This window comes from Homalodisca vitripennis, chromosome 7, assembly GCF_021130785.1.
Source record: "Homalodisca vitripennis isolate AUS2020 chromosome 7, UT_GWSS_2.1, whole genome shotgun sequence".
Taxonomy (NCBI): domain Eukaryota; kingdom Metazoa; phylum Arthropoda; class Insecta; order Hemiptera; family Cicadellidae; genus Homalodisca; species Homalodisca vitripennis.
Window position 1 is genome coordinate 72,178,225 of NC_060213.1, and position 21,938 is coordinate 72,200,162.

A 21,938-nucleotide genomic window follows, 5' to 3' on the forward strand; every position below is an offset into this window, starting at 1 on the left:
TTAATGAATCAACTGAATGGTTTTGTCAAGGAGGCCAGAACCGAATTTTAGCTTTAAAAATAAGCTAAAAGATTCATTATTGCAAAGATATTAGTAGTAGTACTGTATTACTAGTTGATACATAAAATTAAGGAAAAATATCAAACTATAAAACGTGTGTTTTGGTTAAAGTATCTGGTGTAAACAGTGAGAACGACAGTGGAAAGTGTAAGAAGAGAATGGACTGTTTTAAGGTAAATTGCTTTGTCACAACAATTTTTGTAACTTGTTATATGTATAATCCTTAACCTGTCGTGGGGGTAGAGTGGACCATTGGTCCAATCCACGGCAGGCAAAATAAACAAATTGTCAATTGTCAAATTGTCTCTCTCTCTCTCTCTCTCTCTCTCTCTCTCTCTCTCTCTCTCTCTCTCTCTCTCTCTCTCTCTCTCTCTCTCTCTCTCTCTCTCTCTCTCTCTCTCTCTCTCTCTCTCTCTCTCTCTCTCTCTCTATTATAAGCGTTGGATTATGAACTACAGTAATAATAATAAACATTTATGTAATATAACTTAACGAAGGTACGTGGATGATTAATTATCAGTACCAATCCAATTTATGAAGATGAATATCCCTAACAATGTATGTATTTTGAGTGTAGATGTTTACCAGTTCACTTTTTCCACAAAGTTGTCTATGTAAATGCCATTTCACCTTGTTAAAGTTTAAATTAAGTTTATGTAAATAATTTTGTAATAGCAGTTTGTTACTTAATCTAACTGACAAACAAGCTGTGTTTACATACTAAACATGGAAGGTTTATAACATTATGTATTTTATTTGACACTGAGACATTATTAAAATCCTCTCAAGGTTGGGTTCATTGAACGTATTTTCATATATACACATTTTTACCTATTTCAAACATGATTACGTTACCAAACAGAAAATAAGTAATAAAATAGTGAATTATGAGGAGTAATTTTATAATGTACTTTGAAATTATTTAACATTTTGGACTATTTCGTTTCAAAGAGCTATTTAAGTCTATATATTACCATGATAGATATTTAAGAATATCATATATTCTTAAATATCTCTCTCTCTCTCTCTCTCTCTCTCTCTCTCTCTCTCTCTCCATTTTTTATTACACAAAATTAACATTGTGTAATAAAACTTTCTACACACACTTTGGAATATTATTCCTTGGCTGAAATAAAACAAAATAGTAAGCAAACAATGGTCTATTAATAATGGCCAGTTGAAAAAACTTGTTACAAAATTTAAAAAAAAAATATTTTGTACTTAAAACTTTTAAACACATTTCTTAAGTCCAAGTTCACTATTACATATACGAATATTGGAGATTAATGTTACTAGTACTTACCTAATGTATCAAATTATAAGTTAATCTTCGAAAATTACTAATAAAATTCCTAAACTATTTTATTCAAGAATAAAAGTAGTAAATTTTATTAATTTTAAATTTTTTCCTTATGAAACTTATTACTTTACAAATATAACAAGAAACATATATTGAAGGTTCCAAATAATTAATGAAAATAAACTTTCAATGCTTTTAATTTCCGAATAAACTGTGTAGAAAAACATCAACAATAATTTAATCAATGCAGGAAAGCACCAAAAATAAAAAAACTGCAGGAGCAAGAATATAACATAATATTAAGTTTGCAAAAGCCAAAATAATATTGTATTATTATATACAAACTAACTCACTTGAATAGACCATACAAGTGGACGATCCTAATGCTGGTAATCCTTTTAATTCCTCCTTCTAATTCCACTCCAGATTACGCAATATCCGAACCAAACCTTCCAGGCATATGTGATATGCGTAATTCTCGCAAATATCTATTGTTAAACCAAAAGTTACAGAAATGAGAAGAACAGCCGAGCCTAATGCAACGTCATGGAAGCCGGTAGATCGTCAACTGCCTTTGTCTACACGCTCTAGATCTCAACTCCTTGCTGCAGGAATTACACAACATCTTTCAACCCTGCCTATACTGTTACTATCCTGTAGAGTCTGCAAGTTTATTCCGACTACTTCAAACACTATATTCACAATTTTAATTGTTAAGAAAATTCGGCCTTGCTGTGGAAAGCCCTAGTCATTCTTTAAAATTTAGAAGAAAATTTCCCAAGTCTTTACAAGAGAGGACAACGCCAAATCAGTAAAGCTTTCTCTGAGGTTGCATTCAACAACATTTATATAATTTTTTTTAGAAATTGCATTCAATTTAGGCGCATGAGCTATTTCAACTACGCTTTTATTACATACAAATAGAGTAGTTTTAGTTAGTTTGTATAGAAAATTATCCTGTAAGTTTGCTGTAATATCTGTTGATTAAAGTTTAACAAATAACAAAAATTGTTTGAAAGTATTTTAAGTAAAGGGACAAATAATATCGTTATAAATGATAAAAAATGGTTGTTGGCAAAAATCTTTAAAATAATCGGAAAAAAATAGAAGAAAAGAATAATCAAGTACAATTAATAGTATTTTCATAATTTAGCATTATGTTTTATCAAATTTATTTGTTTATACGTATATTTATATAATATTTGTAAGTGTTAATGGTAGTATTTAAAAAAAACGCTTAGAACGTATACAAAGCGGTGTGTTTATTGGACAAATATTTCCATAAGCACACACTTACTTACTAACACAATTTTAACTCACAATGAACCACTCAAAGTTTTACCACCATCGCGGTATAGTGGGTACGGTGATTATCGATAGAACTACCGAAGTTATCCAGCAACGATACTCGGATGGGTGACCGCTGAGCGGTCTCGTTCTTCAAGCCGCCTGTCATTGGTAGTAATTCTGAAGTCACCTTTAAGCCGTTGGTCCCCAGGTTAACTGTAGGAGAGGGCTTCTTAGCTCTAACTTTCCTACTAAATTAAGACATTATTTACCTTACCTTTTTGCCTTTACCTTAGGATTGGAAGTCATTTAATTAAACTACATTATGTAGTTTTTTGCTTATTTATTGCATACCTAACTATGAATTGTTAAAAGGCGTTCACTGGTAATGCGTCTGATCCATAAAAGACAAATAATTAACTCTTACAAATTTGGTCTTAACATAAGTTATTGAGTAATTCACCCATTAAATTAGGTTTACATATTCTGTAGTAATTAAATATAAACATTAAAATAGCTTAGAGATCAAGTGATTTTAAATATATTGAAAGATGTTGAGTCAAGTGTAAAATTGTATGTCTGTGAAATAACATAATTAAGAGTGTTCCTAATTTCGATGGTCACATAACAGAACATTCAAAGTAGATTGAAGATTAGTTGATTACTGTATGTGTAATATAAAAATTATAGCTTTTAGTGATAAATGCGAACCTTAAGGTCATTTACAGAACATATTTAAACCATAAGTAAACTCAGTTATCTTGTGTGACAGATTGTGTAGCAAAACTGTTTCACGTGGTGTTGTTACCTTGACTAGATATTTACAATCTCACCAGCACTATTTAAGCTCTTCGACCTGAGTTAGACTTCGCTGACAAAGATACACAGGCATACCCTTCATCTCCAGCAACATGAACTCTTTGTTGAAATTCCCAGTTTTCCTGATCGCCGTGATGCTACTTGTCAGCCAGGTATGTATTAATAATTTTAATAAACTATATTAAGTGATTATGTTAATTACATAGGAGTATTTTTAAAGGATAGAAAATTTAATTGTTTTATAAAATTGTAATATAAATTTATAAATCCGTTAAAAACATAAATTTATGAAAGATATATATTTTTAATGTGGCAGTCTTCTGTTAATCTGGAGTAAAAGATGGGAGTTTATATATATGGTAATAAAATAATTGTTTCTTACCTTATTTATATACTTATATATCGTTAGTTTTCTAATAGTTGCTTCTAAATACAATATTGCCATATGACTTCTAAATTGTTAGTCTCGTACATTAAATATTATTATATTTTTACCTAAATTCTACCTTACGAAGTAGTAGTCAAAGGATAACAGAAGATGCTTGGATTAACATTGATATTATGTTATGTATTCAAAAAAACATTTACCTATTTTATAAATTTATAAAAAAATATGCAAATGCAAAAATTATGATCTATAGGGTAAATGCCTTCCAGTCCCTCAGACTGGTGGTCCTCTAGACGGCGTCCTGGGTGATGATGGCCTTACAGGAAGCCTCCTTGGTGGTGATCTTCTAGACGGCGTCCTAGGTGAGGATGGACTTCTAGGAGGCCTACTTGGTGGTGGTCTTTTAGACGGCGTCCTCGGTGATGATGGCCTTCTAGGAGGCCTACTTGGTGGTGGTCTTTTAGACGGCGTCCTCGGTGATGATGGCCTTCTAGGGGGCCTCCTTGATGGTGATCTTCTAGGCGGCATCCTCGGTGATGATGGCCTTCTAGGAGGCCTCCTTGGTGGTGATCTTCTAGACGGCCTCCTCGGTAACGATGGCCTTATAGGAGGCCTCCTTGGTGGTGATCTTCTAGACGGCGTCCTCGGTGATGATGGCCTTGTAGGAGGCCTGCTAGATGGTGGTCTTCTAGACGGCGTCGTTGGTGATAATGGCCTTGAAGGATCCCTCACTGGTTAAGATACATTCAAGACATAATATGTACAAGGAGTGTTCAACACTGTATCAAAATTTATTTAATAAAAAAATGACTTAAAAGTTAAGCTTAGTAAACACTAGTGAAACACTGAATTTGGCATTGTAACGTAAGTATTTTATGTATTACCTTTTATTGTAAGGAATAAACATTTATATTATGCAAGTATTTGTGTAAATACTTTTTCACCCCTTAGCGGTGTTTTATGAATGTAAAACTACAATGGCTATTTCTTTCATAATAATTAAAATGGTTTTGTAGATCAAACAAAACCATCGGCCAGATAATTTCAGGTCGAATAAGGAAAGTTTCTATTGCCAAATTCCAGCCTCTCTCTGGACAACTGAGCTGGTGTTCTAACGGGAGACTTCCTCCTTGTATGTGAATCACTTGCGTAGGTAATCTGATCCCTAAATTTAGACAGCGCAGTTTAGAAATGCCATTTACACCGCTTCCAGCGGATACTTTTGTAGTAATTCGGTAGTAAGACACATTATCATAATGTTTTAAGTTAAACAAGAAAAAAGAATGGCGAAAATGTAATTTTTATTCTTTAGATTCTTAATGCGTTCTATTTCTAAATGTAGACCGTGTAGTTTAGAGATGAGTGTTTGCATAGCACACACACACACACACACACACACACACACACACACACACACACACACACACACACAAAACAGCTATACTACGCTCACACTAATATAAAAACACGCTCCCAACCTGTAATCCAGTTTAGGATATACAACTCTGTAATCAGATGTTATAATCCTTTCCATATAATCACGACCCACACTTTTTAAAAAAGTGTTTACTCTTATTTTATAAGTTCATAGTGTATAAAAAACATATCCTTGAGAAATCCTGATACATTTCTATAAATAATGTGAGAAAAGTAAAATGTATTTGTTTTTGAAAAGGTTATATTTTTTCCCCAGTGCTGCTTTAAGTATTGCTTTCTGAGTTACAAACAATAGATTTAAAATACTTCTATAACTAGTACCCCACATTATGATCCCCCCCCTCTAAAAGCGATTGAATCTATTCGAAATAAGCTATTTTTATTTCTACTAAAGTTAAAAATTCATGCAGTTGACTAAAAGCATAAATGAGTTTTCTAAATCTACCATTAACAAAGAGAACATGTGCGGATGAATTCAATCTTTTGTCCAATATAAGCCCTAAATGTTTATAACTATCAACCCTTTCTAGAGATCCGCAATGACAAATCAGACTTGTAAGATCACCACACGTATGTAGTTTAATTAAATTAATGAGTGTCACTCACTACTCTCTCAGGGCAATGGGCATAAATTTAGACTTAGATATACGCTTCTTGAAAAACGTCTCCCCAATTGGATCCCTCAAAACGTAGAGCAGTATCATTTGCAAAAAGTGAAAGCTTCCCAGAAATTCTAATTTTAGAAATACGATACTATTTATGTAGATGAAAAACAGAATAGGTCCTAAAGTGCTACCCTGGATTACTCCAAAACTTACCGATATCAGAGAATTTAATTGTAGTTATTTGTCTACGATTGTCTTGGTAGCCATCGAACCAATTAAATAAATTATTTTTTATTTCAATTAATTTTAATTTTTGGATTAATTTGTGTCCATCAACTGAATCTAATGCTTTGGCTAAATCGAGGAACGCCAATAAACATTTTTTGTTAGACGTCATTGCTTCTTTCAGATTCTTAGAGATATTAAAAAAGCACCTGCGCATATTCTGACATTTTCTAAACCCAAATTGACAATCAATCAATTTATTATTCTCTTCTAAATAAGAGACTAATTGGTCTTTAACTACCTTTTCCAATACTTTGGAGAATGCACGTAACAGGCTAATCGATCTATAGTTTGACATCACGGTAACGTCATCCACTTTAAATAATAGAATGATTTTGGCGAACTTGAAATCAACTGAGAATTTGCCTGTATGTATACTTAAATTAACTATGTGAAGAAGAGGAATGCAAAGGATAGATAATTATGAATCAAGAGGGACGCAGATATACAAGCATACCGCGGAGCTGAGCCACCACGCATACTAGTAACGTACCGGTGAAGTTCTGTCTCAGTGATAGTAGGAATCGTGAACAAAACAACAATATTACTTATGTAATATTGCCCATTATTAACAATATTATGATTTCGTAATTAGTAATAATTATTAAAATAATAATATTGTAATTTCGGGCCCGTAGTTTAAAAACCGGAGTGAAACATTTTCCAACATTTTCTTGTCCGATATGTGCACAGTAAGACATGGAAGATTGTCCCAAAGGAGTCGAAGAAATTACAGAAAGTCACAAGTGTGTCAAATGTAGCGTCTCTTAGTGGATATTTTCGTCAACAGCGTTCTCTTGTGGATATCACTGCGATCTAATATCTCTACAATCTTTCTCACTCTATTTTATTAGTATCTATCTCTTAGAACACGTACACCGAAAAAAAATAAATTGGACCTTACGCCTGAGCATTGCTATTGTAATAATTTGAACACACGACCATTATTGATGTAAAATCAAATTTTTATATAGTAATTGGGTAAAAGATGTTAAGATTTTACCAAGGATAAAACTCTCTTTACAAAAATTTCAACTGTGTTAATGATAAGAAAGAAAAAAATTTTAAAAGGCTGCAAAAGTTTTAAAGAAACAGTATTATCCAATGAGAAGAAACTAGTGACATTATATGGTATTGAATAGATCATAAAGTCAACATTAAAAAAATCATAATAGGCAATCCTTACACTGCAAAAACATTATCAGTGGTAAAGTGAACAGTTTCAAACCCTTTTGGGGTGTATAATAGTCCTATATCAATATGACACAAATTTATAAAATATTTATAGAACGTTATTTTCTAACTATCCCTCTACAAAGCAAGTATGCAAAAAATACATTTTTCAATCTTACCCACTTTTTTTAATGAATCCTGTTCGGCTAAATAAATATTTTCAGGAAATACCATAACAAAGAACAAGATTGAATAATAGGGTTGAATATATCCTGATATTGCATTCTACTACCAAAGTGTACATTTCCATTACGATAGAAAGCTTACTGGCAGATAAAAAAGCGCTTCCCACTACAAAACTTCTCAAAATTAATCGAATCTTAAAATAAGTACAAATATATGTTCGCTAGGATTTGTAACATTTTGTAATTTGTATGTTAATGAGTACTCGCCGATGATTAACCAAAGATCTGCTAAGTTTAAAATGGAGCCTAAGACTTTTCCACATGGACTTTGTCCTTTTATGATATTATTAATTTCAAAGTTAATACTCTCATGGATTTAAAAAGTCATTTAAGATATGAGTAGGGGTATGCAGAAATACTTTGATGGAACTGGTGAAGAGGAAAATTGCTGTCCCTGATTGTTATAAAGGCATTCTAGTGAATGAAACAGCTGAAGTCCTGACCAAGTTAGGCTCTGAAAGAGGTTTCGTAGTGCTAGAGGTTGGCTGTGAGATAGCCTGCTCTTACAGTAAAGCTATTTTATAAGCGTAGGAAAAGAGGTTAAGATCTCAGACACGAAAAAACGCCTCAGGACTTGTGAAATAAAAATTTTTATTCCTGCGTATGTTTAAGGTTAGATTAGGCAACTGGATATAAGAAAGTAGGATATACAACTAGCACATGGGATGGATGACTAACAATACAAGGCTCTTTTACAACACATCTGATGAAGGTGGTTTTGAGCCGGACTGATAAAAGTATACTCTGGGAGAGGCACAAATATTAGTCGACTGTTCTGTTGTTTTAAAAGCTTTGAAAAATTAATTAGGGGCTTAAGATAAGAATTTGGTTTTGCAGAAACCTTAGACTTGAGGGATAAATAAAAACAAAGGAGGTGCAGAGGTCCTTTAAGTTTCTAGACTCTTCCTGGTATGAAAGGTTAGGTACGAACAATAATAAAAGTTCGTTGAACTTTATCTGTTTAATCCCCCACCACGCAATAAATAGGAACGCACTAACAATTATTAATTCGTTCATACAACAAATGTTAATGTTAAACAGGGATGTTTTGGCTACTGTAACTAAACAAACATTAGTAGATCTAGGTTTTTTGTACATTAGGCTCTACCCTATTAAGTTTTACAAACATATTATGCGCAGTAATAGATGGAAGACCGTTGCGTCATGATAGGAGTTAGAGAAGAAAAACAGGGTTTCCTAATCCTTTCAATAATTCATAGATTGATAAAGTGGCATGAATGTCTAGAGTCAGAGTGGTTTTCTTTGAAAATATTGGTATGAGATTTTGAGATTCTATGATTAGATACGTTGCTAAGCAAACCGTGTAATATCCACAGGAACGATAGTATAAATATGGTGATAAATCGTTAATGCGCATGAACGATTGGTGTCAGAGAGTTCTGTATCGATAGATGTTTTTCGCGAATTTAAACCTACGCAAAATTCTTTTGAGACCGAATCTTAGTATTTACGTTCTTGTCACACAAGAAATTGAGGTCAACGATAAAATTAAATGGTGTAATGAGTAAATAAATGTTTTAAAAAGCCCCTTTGTGCATTTCGCAGGACAAACATTAATTTTCACGTTTTTAAAACTTTTGTGAGATTGTTTATACAGATTCGAAATATAGATATATGGTGATGCGTTTTACTTTACTTATGCTAGTAACTACTTTTACTAGCAATTACCTGCGACTTCGTGCTCAATTGCGTAGGTTTTGCAGCTCTTTAAGCACTTCTGGTTTGAGGGAATTATATTTCCAACGCCAATATTGAATTTGCTTTTTTCCACAACCAAGAAAATACACCAAATAGATTATATTTATGGCCATTGTAATTTAATTTTGTTCTTAGTATAGCAGCCTTTAAATTTATAGTATTTATAGAGTTCCTACGTAATCACTGAAATCTTAAAATGAATGAAAAGTAATAAACAATGTTTACGCTGAACAGTTGATTACATCAGATATGCTCTTTCAATTAATACACAGCTTTACAACTTTAGAGACAAAGATGGAATTTTCGCTACTTTAAAAACCAGAGGGGTGTAGTCCGAGAAGTTTTTCAATAATAATAGGCCTATATTCATTTCTAAGACCGCATGAATGTTCAAGTAAAATTGAAGGGATAGTTGAATAGTTCGTGTAAAATAAAAACAAACAAACAAAGGCACTTTCAAATTTATAATATTATTAGAATGTCTGCGAATGAACGAGTCACGTTCCAGATTGATAGTGTACTACAGAACGTGACCCAAGTTCACTTCCTGCCGTGGTTATTACGACTTCGGATTCTCAGCATTATGACACTAAACAGCGTATTCTAGTATGTTTACTGGTACTTAAAACCTCCAGTATATATTAAAATATCTTTATAGTTGTGGATTGTTGGTAAAACTATCTTGAACTCCTTGTTGTTTATTACAACTTAATATAACTCTACATTTATTTATTTATTAGCACTTACCCACAGCTTTTCACAAAATATGTCCGCAACATGCTATGCATTTGATGGAATATCTTCAATGATAACAGACTTCAACTATTTTATACCAATGTAGTGTAAACCAAAATCGAATTTCGTACAATTCTTAGTGAAAACAATTATGACGTGATACAATGGAGTTATAATATACAATTATACACCCTTATAACACTTTTGATAAATTTTATTTTTGTACAATGTACATTTTTATTCAATAAATTCTCATCATCAGATGTATGACATTCTTTTTGAGATTTTATTTTTGTACAGTGTACATTTTGAATTCAACGAAGTCATCATCAGGTATTACATATCAAAAACTTTTCGAGGCTACATCTCTAATACAATGGAGTTCTTTGATATCTTTGAAATATTTCAAGTTTACGATCTTCGTTAGAAATTTTAAAATTCGATTCTTTTTGTAAAAAGAGCGATTTCTCCCCAATATAATCATTGGACCATATTAATAGACATAAAGTGAAACCAAGACCACTACTACAGCCTAAAGTTGTGTTTTTCAGAGCTTCTATTCCACTTCAGGTGCAAGGGGTAGAATGAAAAGTCTATCTTCTGGTTTGGCTTACTTTTCAATATACATACATTGGTACTAAATCTCTTGACTGTACATCAAACTTTTCGAGATAATGATTGTGTAAGCCTATGTGGACATACACCAAAATATATAAACTTTTCAGAATTTCAAGATTTACATCTAATATTAACAGTTATTTTAATTCCATATAAGTATACAGGGTGTACATAAAGTCCTGCACGGGTATAATATTTTCTGAACGATAACAGATAAATCAACAAGATTTGGTACATCAATACTACACTTAAAAATCTACTTTTTGAAGGAACTATGAGTTTTCTGTAATATCATGGGGACGTCCCGCAAGGAGTCGGAAGGAAATCTTAAATAGGAGCATAGGTCAATATGCACATCATTTTAAAGGACTTATGTGTCAGAGTTTAATGCCGCAAACCGCACTCAAAAAGATTGATCCAGTACAAAATGGCGGCTGTTCAAAGGTTTTACTTGGTTACATTTTATTAGTAGCCATAACCCCAGTAAAACAAAACTGCAACCAAACGAATACTGCAGCTAACTACTACATTATGCTTGTCAGTTGTACAGAAGTGAATTATGACGTTAGTTATCTTCAAGGGTTACAAATTTGGTCCTAATATATTGATAACGGGGAAAACCTGATAACAGTAAGAATTAGAAATCTGTTATCTTTGGGTCGCAGTTAGGACTTTCCTATTAGCCAGTCTACTCATAGTAGGCTATTCTAGTTTTCTTGTTTTAGTAGTGCTGTCCATCCTTTCTATCAGTGCGCTTTAGTACAAAAGAGTTTGTCGTATTGCTTGTAGTTCTTCAACTACACTATGTCGCTTGACGAACGTGAACGTATAACACTTCTTATGATGGTTGGTTGGGGAAATAACAGACGATCACACGAGGAAGCATGCCATTTATTTAATGACTACTTTCACGAGAGGCAGCCGAACATTCACAATTCGAACATTTACTCTGAAAACATTCGGTAAGTAAACATATTTTTTAAATAAAACATTTGAACAGCCGCCATTTCGTACTGGATCAATCTTTTTGAGTGCGGTTTGCGGCATTAAACTCTGCTAGATAAGCCCTTGGAATGATGTCCATATTGACCTATGCGGGATGGACAGCACTACTAAAACAAGAAAACTAGAATAGCCTACCAGGAATAGACTGGCTAATAGGAAAGTCCTAACTGCGACCCAAAGATAACAGATTTCTAATTGTTACTGTTATCAGGTTTTCCCCGTTATCAATATATTAGGACCAAATTTGTAACCCTTGAGGACAACTAACGTCATAATTCACTTCTGTACAACTGACAAGCATAATGTAGTAGTTAGCTGCAGTATTCGTTTGGTTGCAGTTTTGTTGTACTGGGGTTATGGCTACTAATAAAAATGTAACCAAGTAAAACCTTTGAACAGCCGCCATTTTGTACTGGATCAATCTTTTTGAGTGCGGTTTGCGGCATTAAACTCTGCTAGATAAGCCCTTTAAAATGATGTGCATATTGACCTATGCTCCTATTTAAGATTTCCTTCCGACTCCTTGCGGGACGTCCCCATGATATTACAGAAAACTGATAGTTCCTTCAAAAAGTAGATTTTTAGGTGTAGTATTGATGTACCAAATCTTGTTGATTTATCTGTTATCGTTCAGAAAATATTATACCCGTGCAGGACTTTATGTACACCCTGTATATTTCCTACTTTGTAGCTGATCTACCTCACTGCCTTTGATTTTACCCTCGGTATTCTTTTTTGGAATTATCTGTATTTGTAACCCCTGTGCAGTAGAGTATATGCTCTTGCTTCCCAGTCCTTTTCGCCATCTCATTCTATTTCCTTGGTTATAGATAGGAAGTATATAAATATTTATGCATCCAATCTGTCCAATCTGTATTGCATTCCTTATAAGATACAAATGCAAACGATGTTCCCTCGACAATATTCAGTCATCAAAAATTAAATTTAGATCCTAGTGTTTTGTGATTTAAGTTGTAACATGAATGTGGTTCGTTCAATCGTGATAGTAATCAGTTCCTTGGAGAAAAACCAATACTCAACATACAAAAAACTAAACTAACATTCGTGACAAAATATTTTATTTATTTATAAATGACTAATTTGTACTGTTTCACAGTCTAAAAATAATGAATTTTTGTTAAAACGTCAAACCTTTGGGATTATTTTGGGTACTTTTCTAAGATTCAAAATATTCTACAGTTGACACTAGGTAACTGTACTTGTTTATAAACAAAATTTTAATAATTATGAAAATAGCATCATATATTGTGCACGATTAATAATAAAATTAAGAAATGAGATTATAACCTGAGTCAATAATTGTTTATATCTTAATCTCCATTGTGTGTTCTACAATTATTCTCTAAAATGTTCAATAGTACAATATTATTAATTTTGTATGTTTCTTAGCGAAACTAAACACTTTGCCTTGAAATCATTGCCAATATAATATGCACTTTAATGAATGTCACTTCAATTATAACAAATCAAATTTTCATCTTTATGCCGACGATTTGCAAATGTACGTTCACTGTTTACCAAACGACTAGCTACTTTTGTGTCACTACTCAACTTGGATATAGAAGCCATTAACTTTTGGGCAACACAACAAGGACTGAAACTAAATGAAAACAAAACGCAAGCAATGATAATTGTTAACTCGAGAATTATAAACCGAATTAATCTTAACACCGCACCGAAACTTAAACTTAACAGATATGAACTAAATTACCAAAACAAACTGAAAAATCTCGGACTCACTATGAACACAAATGTCAAATGGACTGACCAAGTTCCGATAACGTGTAGAAGAATCTTTGCTGGCATCTACAGTTTGAAGCGGTTTGCCTTATATCTGTCGTTTAATGTTAAGGTGGTGCTCATTAAGAGTCTTATACTACCACACTTTGACTTCTGTGACGTCGTGATGAATGACATAACCGTTGAGCAATCGGACAGACTCCAGCGTGCTCAGAACTACTGTATTAGATTTATTTTTAATCTCGGACGTCAAGAGCATGTTACACGATATTTTCAGCAACTGTCACTCATGTAACTTTATCAACTACGTAAATTCCACATACTTTCTTGTTATTAACATGGATTTTCAAAATTCTGTAAGAAATTCCACGTGTTATGTTATTGTCAACTTGATAACTGTGTAAGTATGATATTAGAGACCGGATGGCGATTATCTTACAGTGAATCCTGTTTTAAAGTAAAGACATCCAATATAATGAATTTAATTCATGTATTACATTAAAGTTTTAAAGCCACACTATACACATTTACAGTTAACATACTTTTAACTTTATATCACTTATATTTAAAGTTTGATATAAATTTCTACTTCTGAATTATTTACTATACTTATATCAAAATTTATATGAACTAAAGTTATTCTATTTTAAGTACACAACTGATCTATAGTTAATATAATTTTATGTTAATTGTACACCTAAATTGTTACTGAATATGTACAAGATTTGTAATATTTTCACTGCTCCATATACTTTCATTTTTCATAATTTGAAAAGACGTACCAACACAGAAGAAACTGAGATTCGCAGATTTTTTACTTAAAAACATATAGTGATTTAATTTAAATCTTAACATGTTTAATAAACTATTGAATTTTATTCCCTTATACGCCCTAAATATTTATTAAATGTTACTTTTTAATAGTCCTATATGAAATTCAGAAAGGTCACACTTTTAAACATTTTGTTAGAATCTTTGTTCTTACGAAATATACAGAATTTATTATTAGGATAGATGCTGAATAAATCTAAATTTTTAAAACAAAAACAGACCTTGGGTTAGTTAATTAATATAATAATTTGTGTAGTAAAGTGTCGTGAAAAATTATATCTTTTTCATTCTAAAATATCCGTAATGGTGTTCTTTATAGCACGTCTTAAATGCTTAAGCGGTTAGTGGTATACACTTTTTAGGACGTCTGATAGGTTCAATTTGCTAATATGCTATGTATTTTTTAATTTCTAACTTATCACTAAAAAATATTATAATTTTATTTTGTTGTTCTAATACAAAATCCTTAGTCATGTTTTGGTCTCCTTTACTTATATAAACAAAATAATACACTAATGCTTCACTAACTACACAACACCAAACCATATCCAACTAAATATCTTATTAGCAACTACATTGTAATTAATATTTCTACAGGTTTGGGAGGTTTTTCAAAGACAATAGATTGAAAAATTTTAAAAGCACGGATAAATTAAGGTACTTTCTATAATTAATATTTTGAGCAGAAAACTAGCAATCCTCTCTTTTTTCCTCACATGAAATTTTCCACCAGATAAAACGGCTGCCCAGGATCAGGTTGTCAGCTGTCGATTCGTTTGATGGCGATCTACTCTCTTGGACCAATTTAAACAGAGAATGTGACACTAAATTCTGGATGAATAACCTCCATTATGTCGACTGTCCATCATCATATTATTAAAATGTTACTATGCAATTTCTTTTTTGTTTTCCACGAGAATGTAAAGAATCCTGTTCTGTGTGAATGTATATCTGTCTATCTATCCAAGAATTAAATGAGCTATAGATTTGAAATTTGTCACGCAAGGTAAGTGAAGCCTGTTACGCGACAAGTGGTGTGGAGTTTCCCGTAGTTATTAAGCATCGTATTGATTAATACTTCCTGGGAGTGTTTTCTCCACTCTTATTGATACCTAAATTGTTACCAGGAAAATATATATTTCCAAAAACCGTGACAAAATATACATATTCCATTGCAACTCTTTGATAAACCTTATTCAATACTTTATTCCGTGTTATGGAAATTCAGATAAATCCAAACAGAAAAAGAATAACGATCATGACCAATGATGATTTTCAAAGCTACCCAGTACAATGTTGATGAGAACACTTACATTAGAAGTTTATCAGGTACCGTGAATGAAAACAATAACATTCCATAAAGTAGCTAAATTAGTGTCTTATCTCTACTAGACATTATTGTCATGCTTCCTTATCTTAGTAATAAATAACAGGGGGAATTCCACACAGTTTATCATAAAGTAGACTGGTTTATTCAACACGGTTTAATGTTTATACAGTTTTATGTTAAGAAAAATGGCCTGATTTTCTTTTAAGATTTCACTGTATTCTACATATTCTCTCTCTCTCTCTCTCTCTCTCTCTCTCTCTCTCTATATATATATATATATATATATATATATATATATATATATATATATATATATATATAAGTAGTTAACAGATTAGCTGCTGTTCTATACTGAATGAGACCGACTACTGTCTCCAATATTGTCTGTCGCATTCAGCGTGACGAAGCCTCTTGGTCACCTGTTTTGGGTATTCAATAATCATGCGTATGTTCTATTAAATCAGCTAATATTAAGTTTGTTAGTGGATTAAGAATAACTGCCTACTCAGGCAGTGTTATTTATGTAATGTGGGTTTTTGTAATCAGCTGTTTATAACTGTCACCTCATTTGATTACCATTGGAAACTTAAAAGTTCGTGGGGTATATGAATGAATTTTAAATTTTAAAATGCTGAACTAGAGTATAAGCTTACGATTGATATTAAGAATGTAGTCAGAAAATAGTTTTAATATTTTGAATTTCTGTAATTAATATAGATTATTCCAGCAATTATTGAGAGAATTATTGATACAGGATTACAGGAAGAGAGCTTACCGTATGTACATTTATGAAACATTATGTACAGTAATGTAACTACTTATATACATCACTGGGCTTCGTTATGTGTACCTAACACATTAATAAAACTGTTTAAAATGGTTACAAATTTGATTCTTTTTACATTTGAAGACACAAGAAAATATCAATCACTTGTTATAAAAGTATTTTTTTCAGTCGCAGAGTTAAAACGCTTTTAGCCCCATTTACATAGTGATTAAGTAGACCGGCAGTCTCAAGATTTTTATTTGGTTTTAGTGTACTTTTTGAATTCTAAGTATTTCCACACATTCCACATAAACATCACAAGTTATTCTTTATGTGTTTTTAATTGATTCATTAGCAACATACTTTGATACAAACATTCTTACGTGCATATTTTTAAATCTAAAAATAGTTGTGTATATTAATGTGAATTTGGATCGAACCTAAAATGGAAACAATATAAATAGTCGTAACAAAATATTTGACTTTACAACTGGTTTTATCTCTGTAATATCTAAAACAAGTGTACCAGTTTCTCACAAAAACCCTGCATATAATTATTTTCCTTGTTTTAAAAAGAATGAAAATTATACACCATAAATAAAATAAAATAGTGTTTTCAATTGGTAAAAAATGTTTAATTACCGAGTTTTTACCGAGTTTGTCAAAGTAGAGTTTTTATTTCCTAAAATTACCGATTTACTTTCCAATATTTTTCGCTCACAACTACCACTTTTGTAGCATTTGACCACTTCGTAGTCTAATCTCATATAATAACTCGTATTTTATATTACTATACATATAAAATTAACGCTAATAATATTTTATAAGACTTTACATGCCAATAGTACAAATGTACATCCTAAGAATATTAGATATGTACACTGTTTTTATACTGTGAATATAACGTATTCTGTAGTTGTCACCTATATCACAAAATATGCCAAATATTCTCTGGTAATACAGATTTTACACGCACAGACGGATTCCTGATAACACTGTTATAAAAAGTGTGCGAATGAAAGAAATTACTTACTCGGGTTAGAACTAATAAATACAATACTAATACAATAAATTATCTATAGTTTAAAACTGAGATATAATTTTAATCCAAAACTATTCAAATTACTACAAATTAATTTTAATTAACCTTAATTCTGTTAAAAATTTTGGTGTAAAGAATTTTTTTAATATGTCATAGTTTGAAATGTTTTATAACTGTCGACCTTTGTAATAGTTAATTTGACGACCGGCTGGAGTCGGTAAAAAAAGCAGTGTTTGCGAATCTACGTTTTTTATAATTTTAATCACAAATTATACTTCCAGAACGGTTTAGGTGTATTCAAAATCACCATGCATACTGAACCTTTGATGCCAAAAATAAAATTGTACTATGATTTGTGAGGGAAAATTTCGGTAATCCAAATAGTTTTGCATAGTAGTTACTAAGTAGTATTATATAGCTTTAGTTTGAAAAAAATAATATAACAGGTTTATAATCAACTAAAGCCACAAATCACTGTTAAATAAATACTCATAAACCAAGTACAAACAAGTTTAAATTAATCACCGTTAAATTAAATTAATCAATTGTCGTGTTATGCTATTACTACCCAATATTTTTTCAAAATAATAGTGAGAATATTGCTTCATAAATTAGGATAGGTTTACTCTTGCATATTTATACTCCGGTATATACCCAAGTCTTAACGTTGACAAAGAGAGAGCTTATGAGTGAGTTTACAGAAAGATACATTGTATTCAAACAGAAATCCCGAGTGTCAAGCTGTGCTAAAAATATGATTTACAGGACAAGTTAATACACAACGTGGAACATTTAAAGTCAGCCACTGCCATATGTCATCGGCTCTGAGATTACATCCAATGTTATAAATTTGGTGTAGTTTAAACAACCATATCTTTATCGTCTTAACACTGCAATGTAACTTGCAAACATACATTGTTGTCTAGGCAAATATAAATGAAAAGACAAATTTTGGAGACAAAATAGTAGCTTTATTTGTAAAAAAATGTTTAAAATGTTTTCTTGACACCAATTCAGTCTTTATTATGTTAATAAACTAGACACCTACTAGTTAAATTTTTTAAATTGACAGACCAGTGTATATTACATTTTATGTATTATATTTCAATATATTTATATACTATCCATTTCTTGTAACTATCACATAATTTTTGTTTACTCTTCTCACAAAACTAAAGTTTTAGAATGCTATTTAATAATATAATTATGTTTAAAGATATAAATATGTTTATAAACATAATATTCTTATTGATCATTACTAAATATAGTGTCGTTTTAAAAACCTATATGCTTAGAACAATTGTTGTCTATTCAATCTTATGGGAATTTTAGGTGTTAGCTAGCGTTTTTATCATATTAATATTTCAATATTTAGATTTATCGTCCCATTTGTATTGTGCAAATTATGCTTCTAAATTAATAATGCATCTTTAGTTTGATATTTTGAGATGGCGGCTACATAGTATATGAAATCTGCCTTTTATCCTACTGAGCCGGAAGGGACATTTTCTATTTCAATACCTCTAGTACAAGGTTATAAGCATTTTTTAAAGGATTTAGCTTAATAAATAACTTTGAATTGAACTTAAAGTTTGATTATTCTGCTTAAATAACTTACGACCCTAACCTGGAAGTAGTTTTGCATAGATTCCTCGTAGATTAAGAATTCATCAACATAAGTGGTATCCTCTTGTAGCTAAAAGCATTTTGTTTGTTCTCCGTCGTAGAGTCAAAATGCATTTAGTCCCATTTACATACTGGCTGAAGGAGATTTCAAGATCGAATACTTATTTAATTGGTAGCTTGGGACTTATTTAGTTCCGGTTATTTCGTTTCTGTACATCTTGTACTCTGACTGAGGGAGATTAATGAAAATACTTAAAACACGATATATTGGTTCGCATAACACGGTAGGAATGAAGCGCAACAGTTACAAATAGATGAAAAAAACCAACATTGTACTTACACAATTGGCGAAGCAAGGACGCCCTGGAAAAAGATAATAGTAACTCGTTGTAGTTAAACAACAAATATTTTAAAGGGTAGTAACGGGAAGTGCCTAATTACGGGAACTTCTCCCGTAGTTAGACGGTGTCTGGAAACGTCCCAACTGTGGAAGATGGAAGACTCTTGACATCTTCAGTCTCTAGAAGCCTATGAGAGTTCGTGGCCTTGAGTTCCTAACACTTCCGCCTTGAGTGCTTTAGACTGTAGAAACTTGATTTTCATATTTGATACTCTCCGAAAGTCACCTAACTGTGAGAGATTTTAACCCAAGAGCGTTTCCAATCAGTGAAAACGTTTCCCTCTAAATGCTTTCTGGAACTGTTCTTCAAGTTTTCGTTGAAACTTGCTAGAATTCTTATAAAGCACCTAGAAGTAGATCTAGAAAATATAAGGGCTATTTCTTACACATTCTTTACATAAAATCATAAACACTAATAACAATTACTTAAAATAATGAATTTAACTTGACTAGTTTGTTAAAATAAATATACAAATATTTCAATTAAATATTGTTTGGTATTTAATTTACCGATAGTATATTTCATGACTATTGCATTAATTTCCATTCGTACGAAGTTTACTCTCTGCCACAGACTCAAGCATACATATACTTGACTATTAAACAAGTACAAGTATTACTATCGTAACTGGTACAACATCGGAATACTCCACAACACGTGTTACATACTAGGCTTTGCTGAAGTTGCATGCAAACTTTTAAGACTGTAAGACCTTTCGTTAGTGTATATTTTTTTAATAGGTTAAAATTTCATATGATTGTAGTGAGTTTGTTTAAAAATTTATTTATTTTGTGAATATCTTGCAGCCATCATGGTCATGCAAGACCAATGTAAAAATATTCAGTAACACTCTGCCAAACCCGATGGAGTGACATGCACCATCATGAAACTTGATGTTGCTGATATTGAAGTTACGATTTTTGAAAAATTTTAATTGTATATGTCAATTAGTTCTCGAGATGTGTGGACAGACAGGAATTTCACTGTTCCAGCCTGTTTAGTTATAGGCTTCGTTAACAGTCGATAAAAAGCTATGAAAATATAAAGATTTTATTATTTACTTCATCTCTGCAAATAAACAAAGAGACAATACTATAGAATTTAATTTAACACTGAATACACAAATACTTCATTCATAAGTCCAATGTCAGCATTGTTAAAACATGATTTTAAGGCAATTTATAGTACTGCTAAATCCAAGCAGAACGTGTAAAGCCAATCCCTGTTTATATGTCATCCACTTTGGGATTACACACAAAGCTGTATATTTTACTTAAATATACTACAAAATATATATAGAAAATATACAATTTGTCTGTGTTAAAGAATTAAGTGCCTCATATTATTTTAAAATGTAAAAAATAACCATTTAATAATTAGCAAACATAATTTTTTCAATAATGTTTATTCACAGCCTTTTATAAGTAGTAGTCATATCTGTTGGTCAGTCTGGCGACAGCTTTTCCATTTAAAAAAAAACATCGGGATTTATTAACAATCTTTATGTACTTACATATTTACTGTACTTAATTTACGCTACCAGTCCGTATTTTAGGAATTTCAAAATTGCGGTTCAGTTATATTTTACACTTTTTTTATATTTGTACCGTTTACAAGTAAAGATGTATTACCGTACTGTTGGTAGATTACTATAAAAAAAGTAAATGCTCCTTATCTCAATATATGTGAGGATATCTCCTAAGTTAAGCATGTATTATCGCACGAAGATTGTTTTATTTCGCAATGTTACATACGAGTACTGCTATTTTCAACACATTTTAAGTAATATACAACACGTTAATATATAAATATATAAAATAATTAGCAGTTACCCGCGGCTTTGAACGCATTTTCCTGTTGAAAACTCGGACAATATATTAACACTATTAACATTATAAACACTCCTGAGATAATCGATAGCCACTCAAAGCTATTCCAATTTCCTGATTCATTTTAGATTTAAGTTTAAAGAACAGTGTTTTGGGGTCCTGAAGTCGTAAAGTGAAACAGTTTTTATAAGGTTCGTATTTCCTCCAACATTCCATGATAATTTCATTTTAAGTGCTCCGACGATTTCAGTAACAATAAGAGTTAGTCTTTTTATCCCAATGACGAAAGTGTATCGTCCAACTAAAAAGTTGCTGCGGTCAATATGTTCTGGTCGTTTAAATTCACCCCCCGTCTAAACTATTTACAGTTCCACAATTTACTTATGCTGTTGCATAAATAAGTTATTCAGTAAAATTAATTTATATGGATGAATCTCGATGAACTAATTAGGTTATAAAGAATCAAATTCGGTCTGTTGAAATTAATTTTCTGCCTAAGATATTTCCAGTATTATTGAGGAGTATGCCTTCAAGAAAATGTATCAACGAAAACCAATTTCGATCATAAAGCTTCTTCTTTCGGTTCTTTTCATTTACCTTCGATCTAACCAAATTCGATTACCTTATGTGCAAACAATCACGGATTTGTACAATGAGGTTATTTTCATAATAGCGT

General features: G+C 31.7%; 1 protein-coding gene across 1 annotated transcript; it reads left to right on the top strand.

Annotated features, from left to right (window-relative positions):
• Positions 1-3,477: 3,477 nt before the first annotated feature.
• Positions 3,478-4,777, top strand: LOC124366549 (glycine-rich protein 23-like). The gene is made up of 2 exons (XM_046823137.1): positions 3,478-3,618; positions 4,108-4,777. The coding sequence occupies exons 1-2, from the start codon at positions 3,559-3,561 to the stop codon at positions 4,591-4,593; spliced, it is 546 nt and encodes a 181-aa protein (XP_046679093.1). The 5' UTR covers positions 3,478-3,558; the 3' UTR covers positions 4,594-4,777.
• The last annotated feature ends 17,161 nt before the right edge of the window (positions 4,778-21,938 follow it).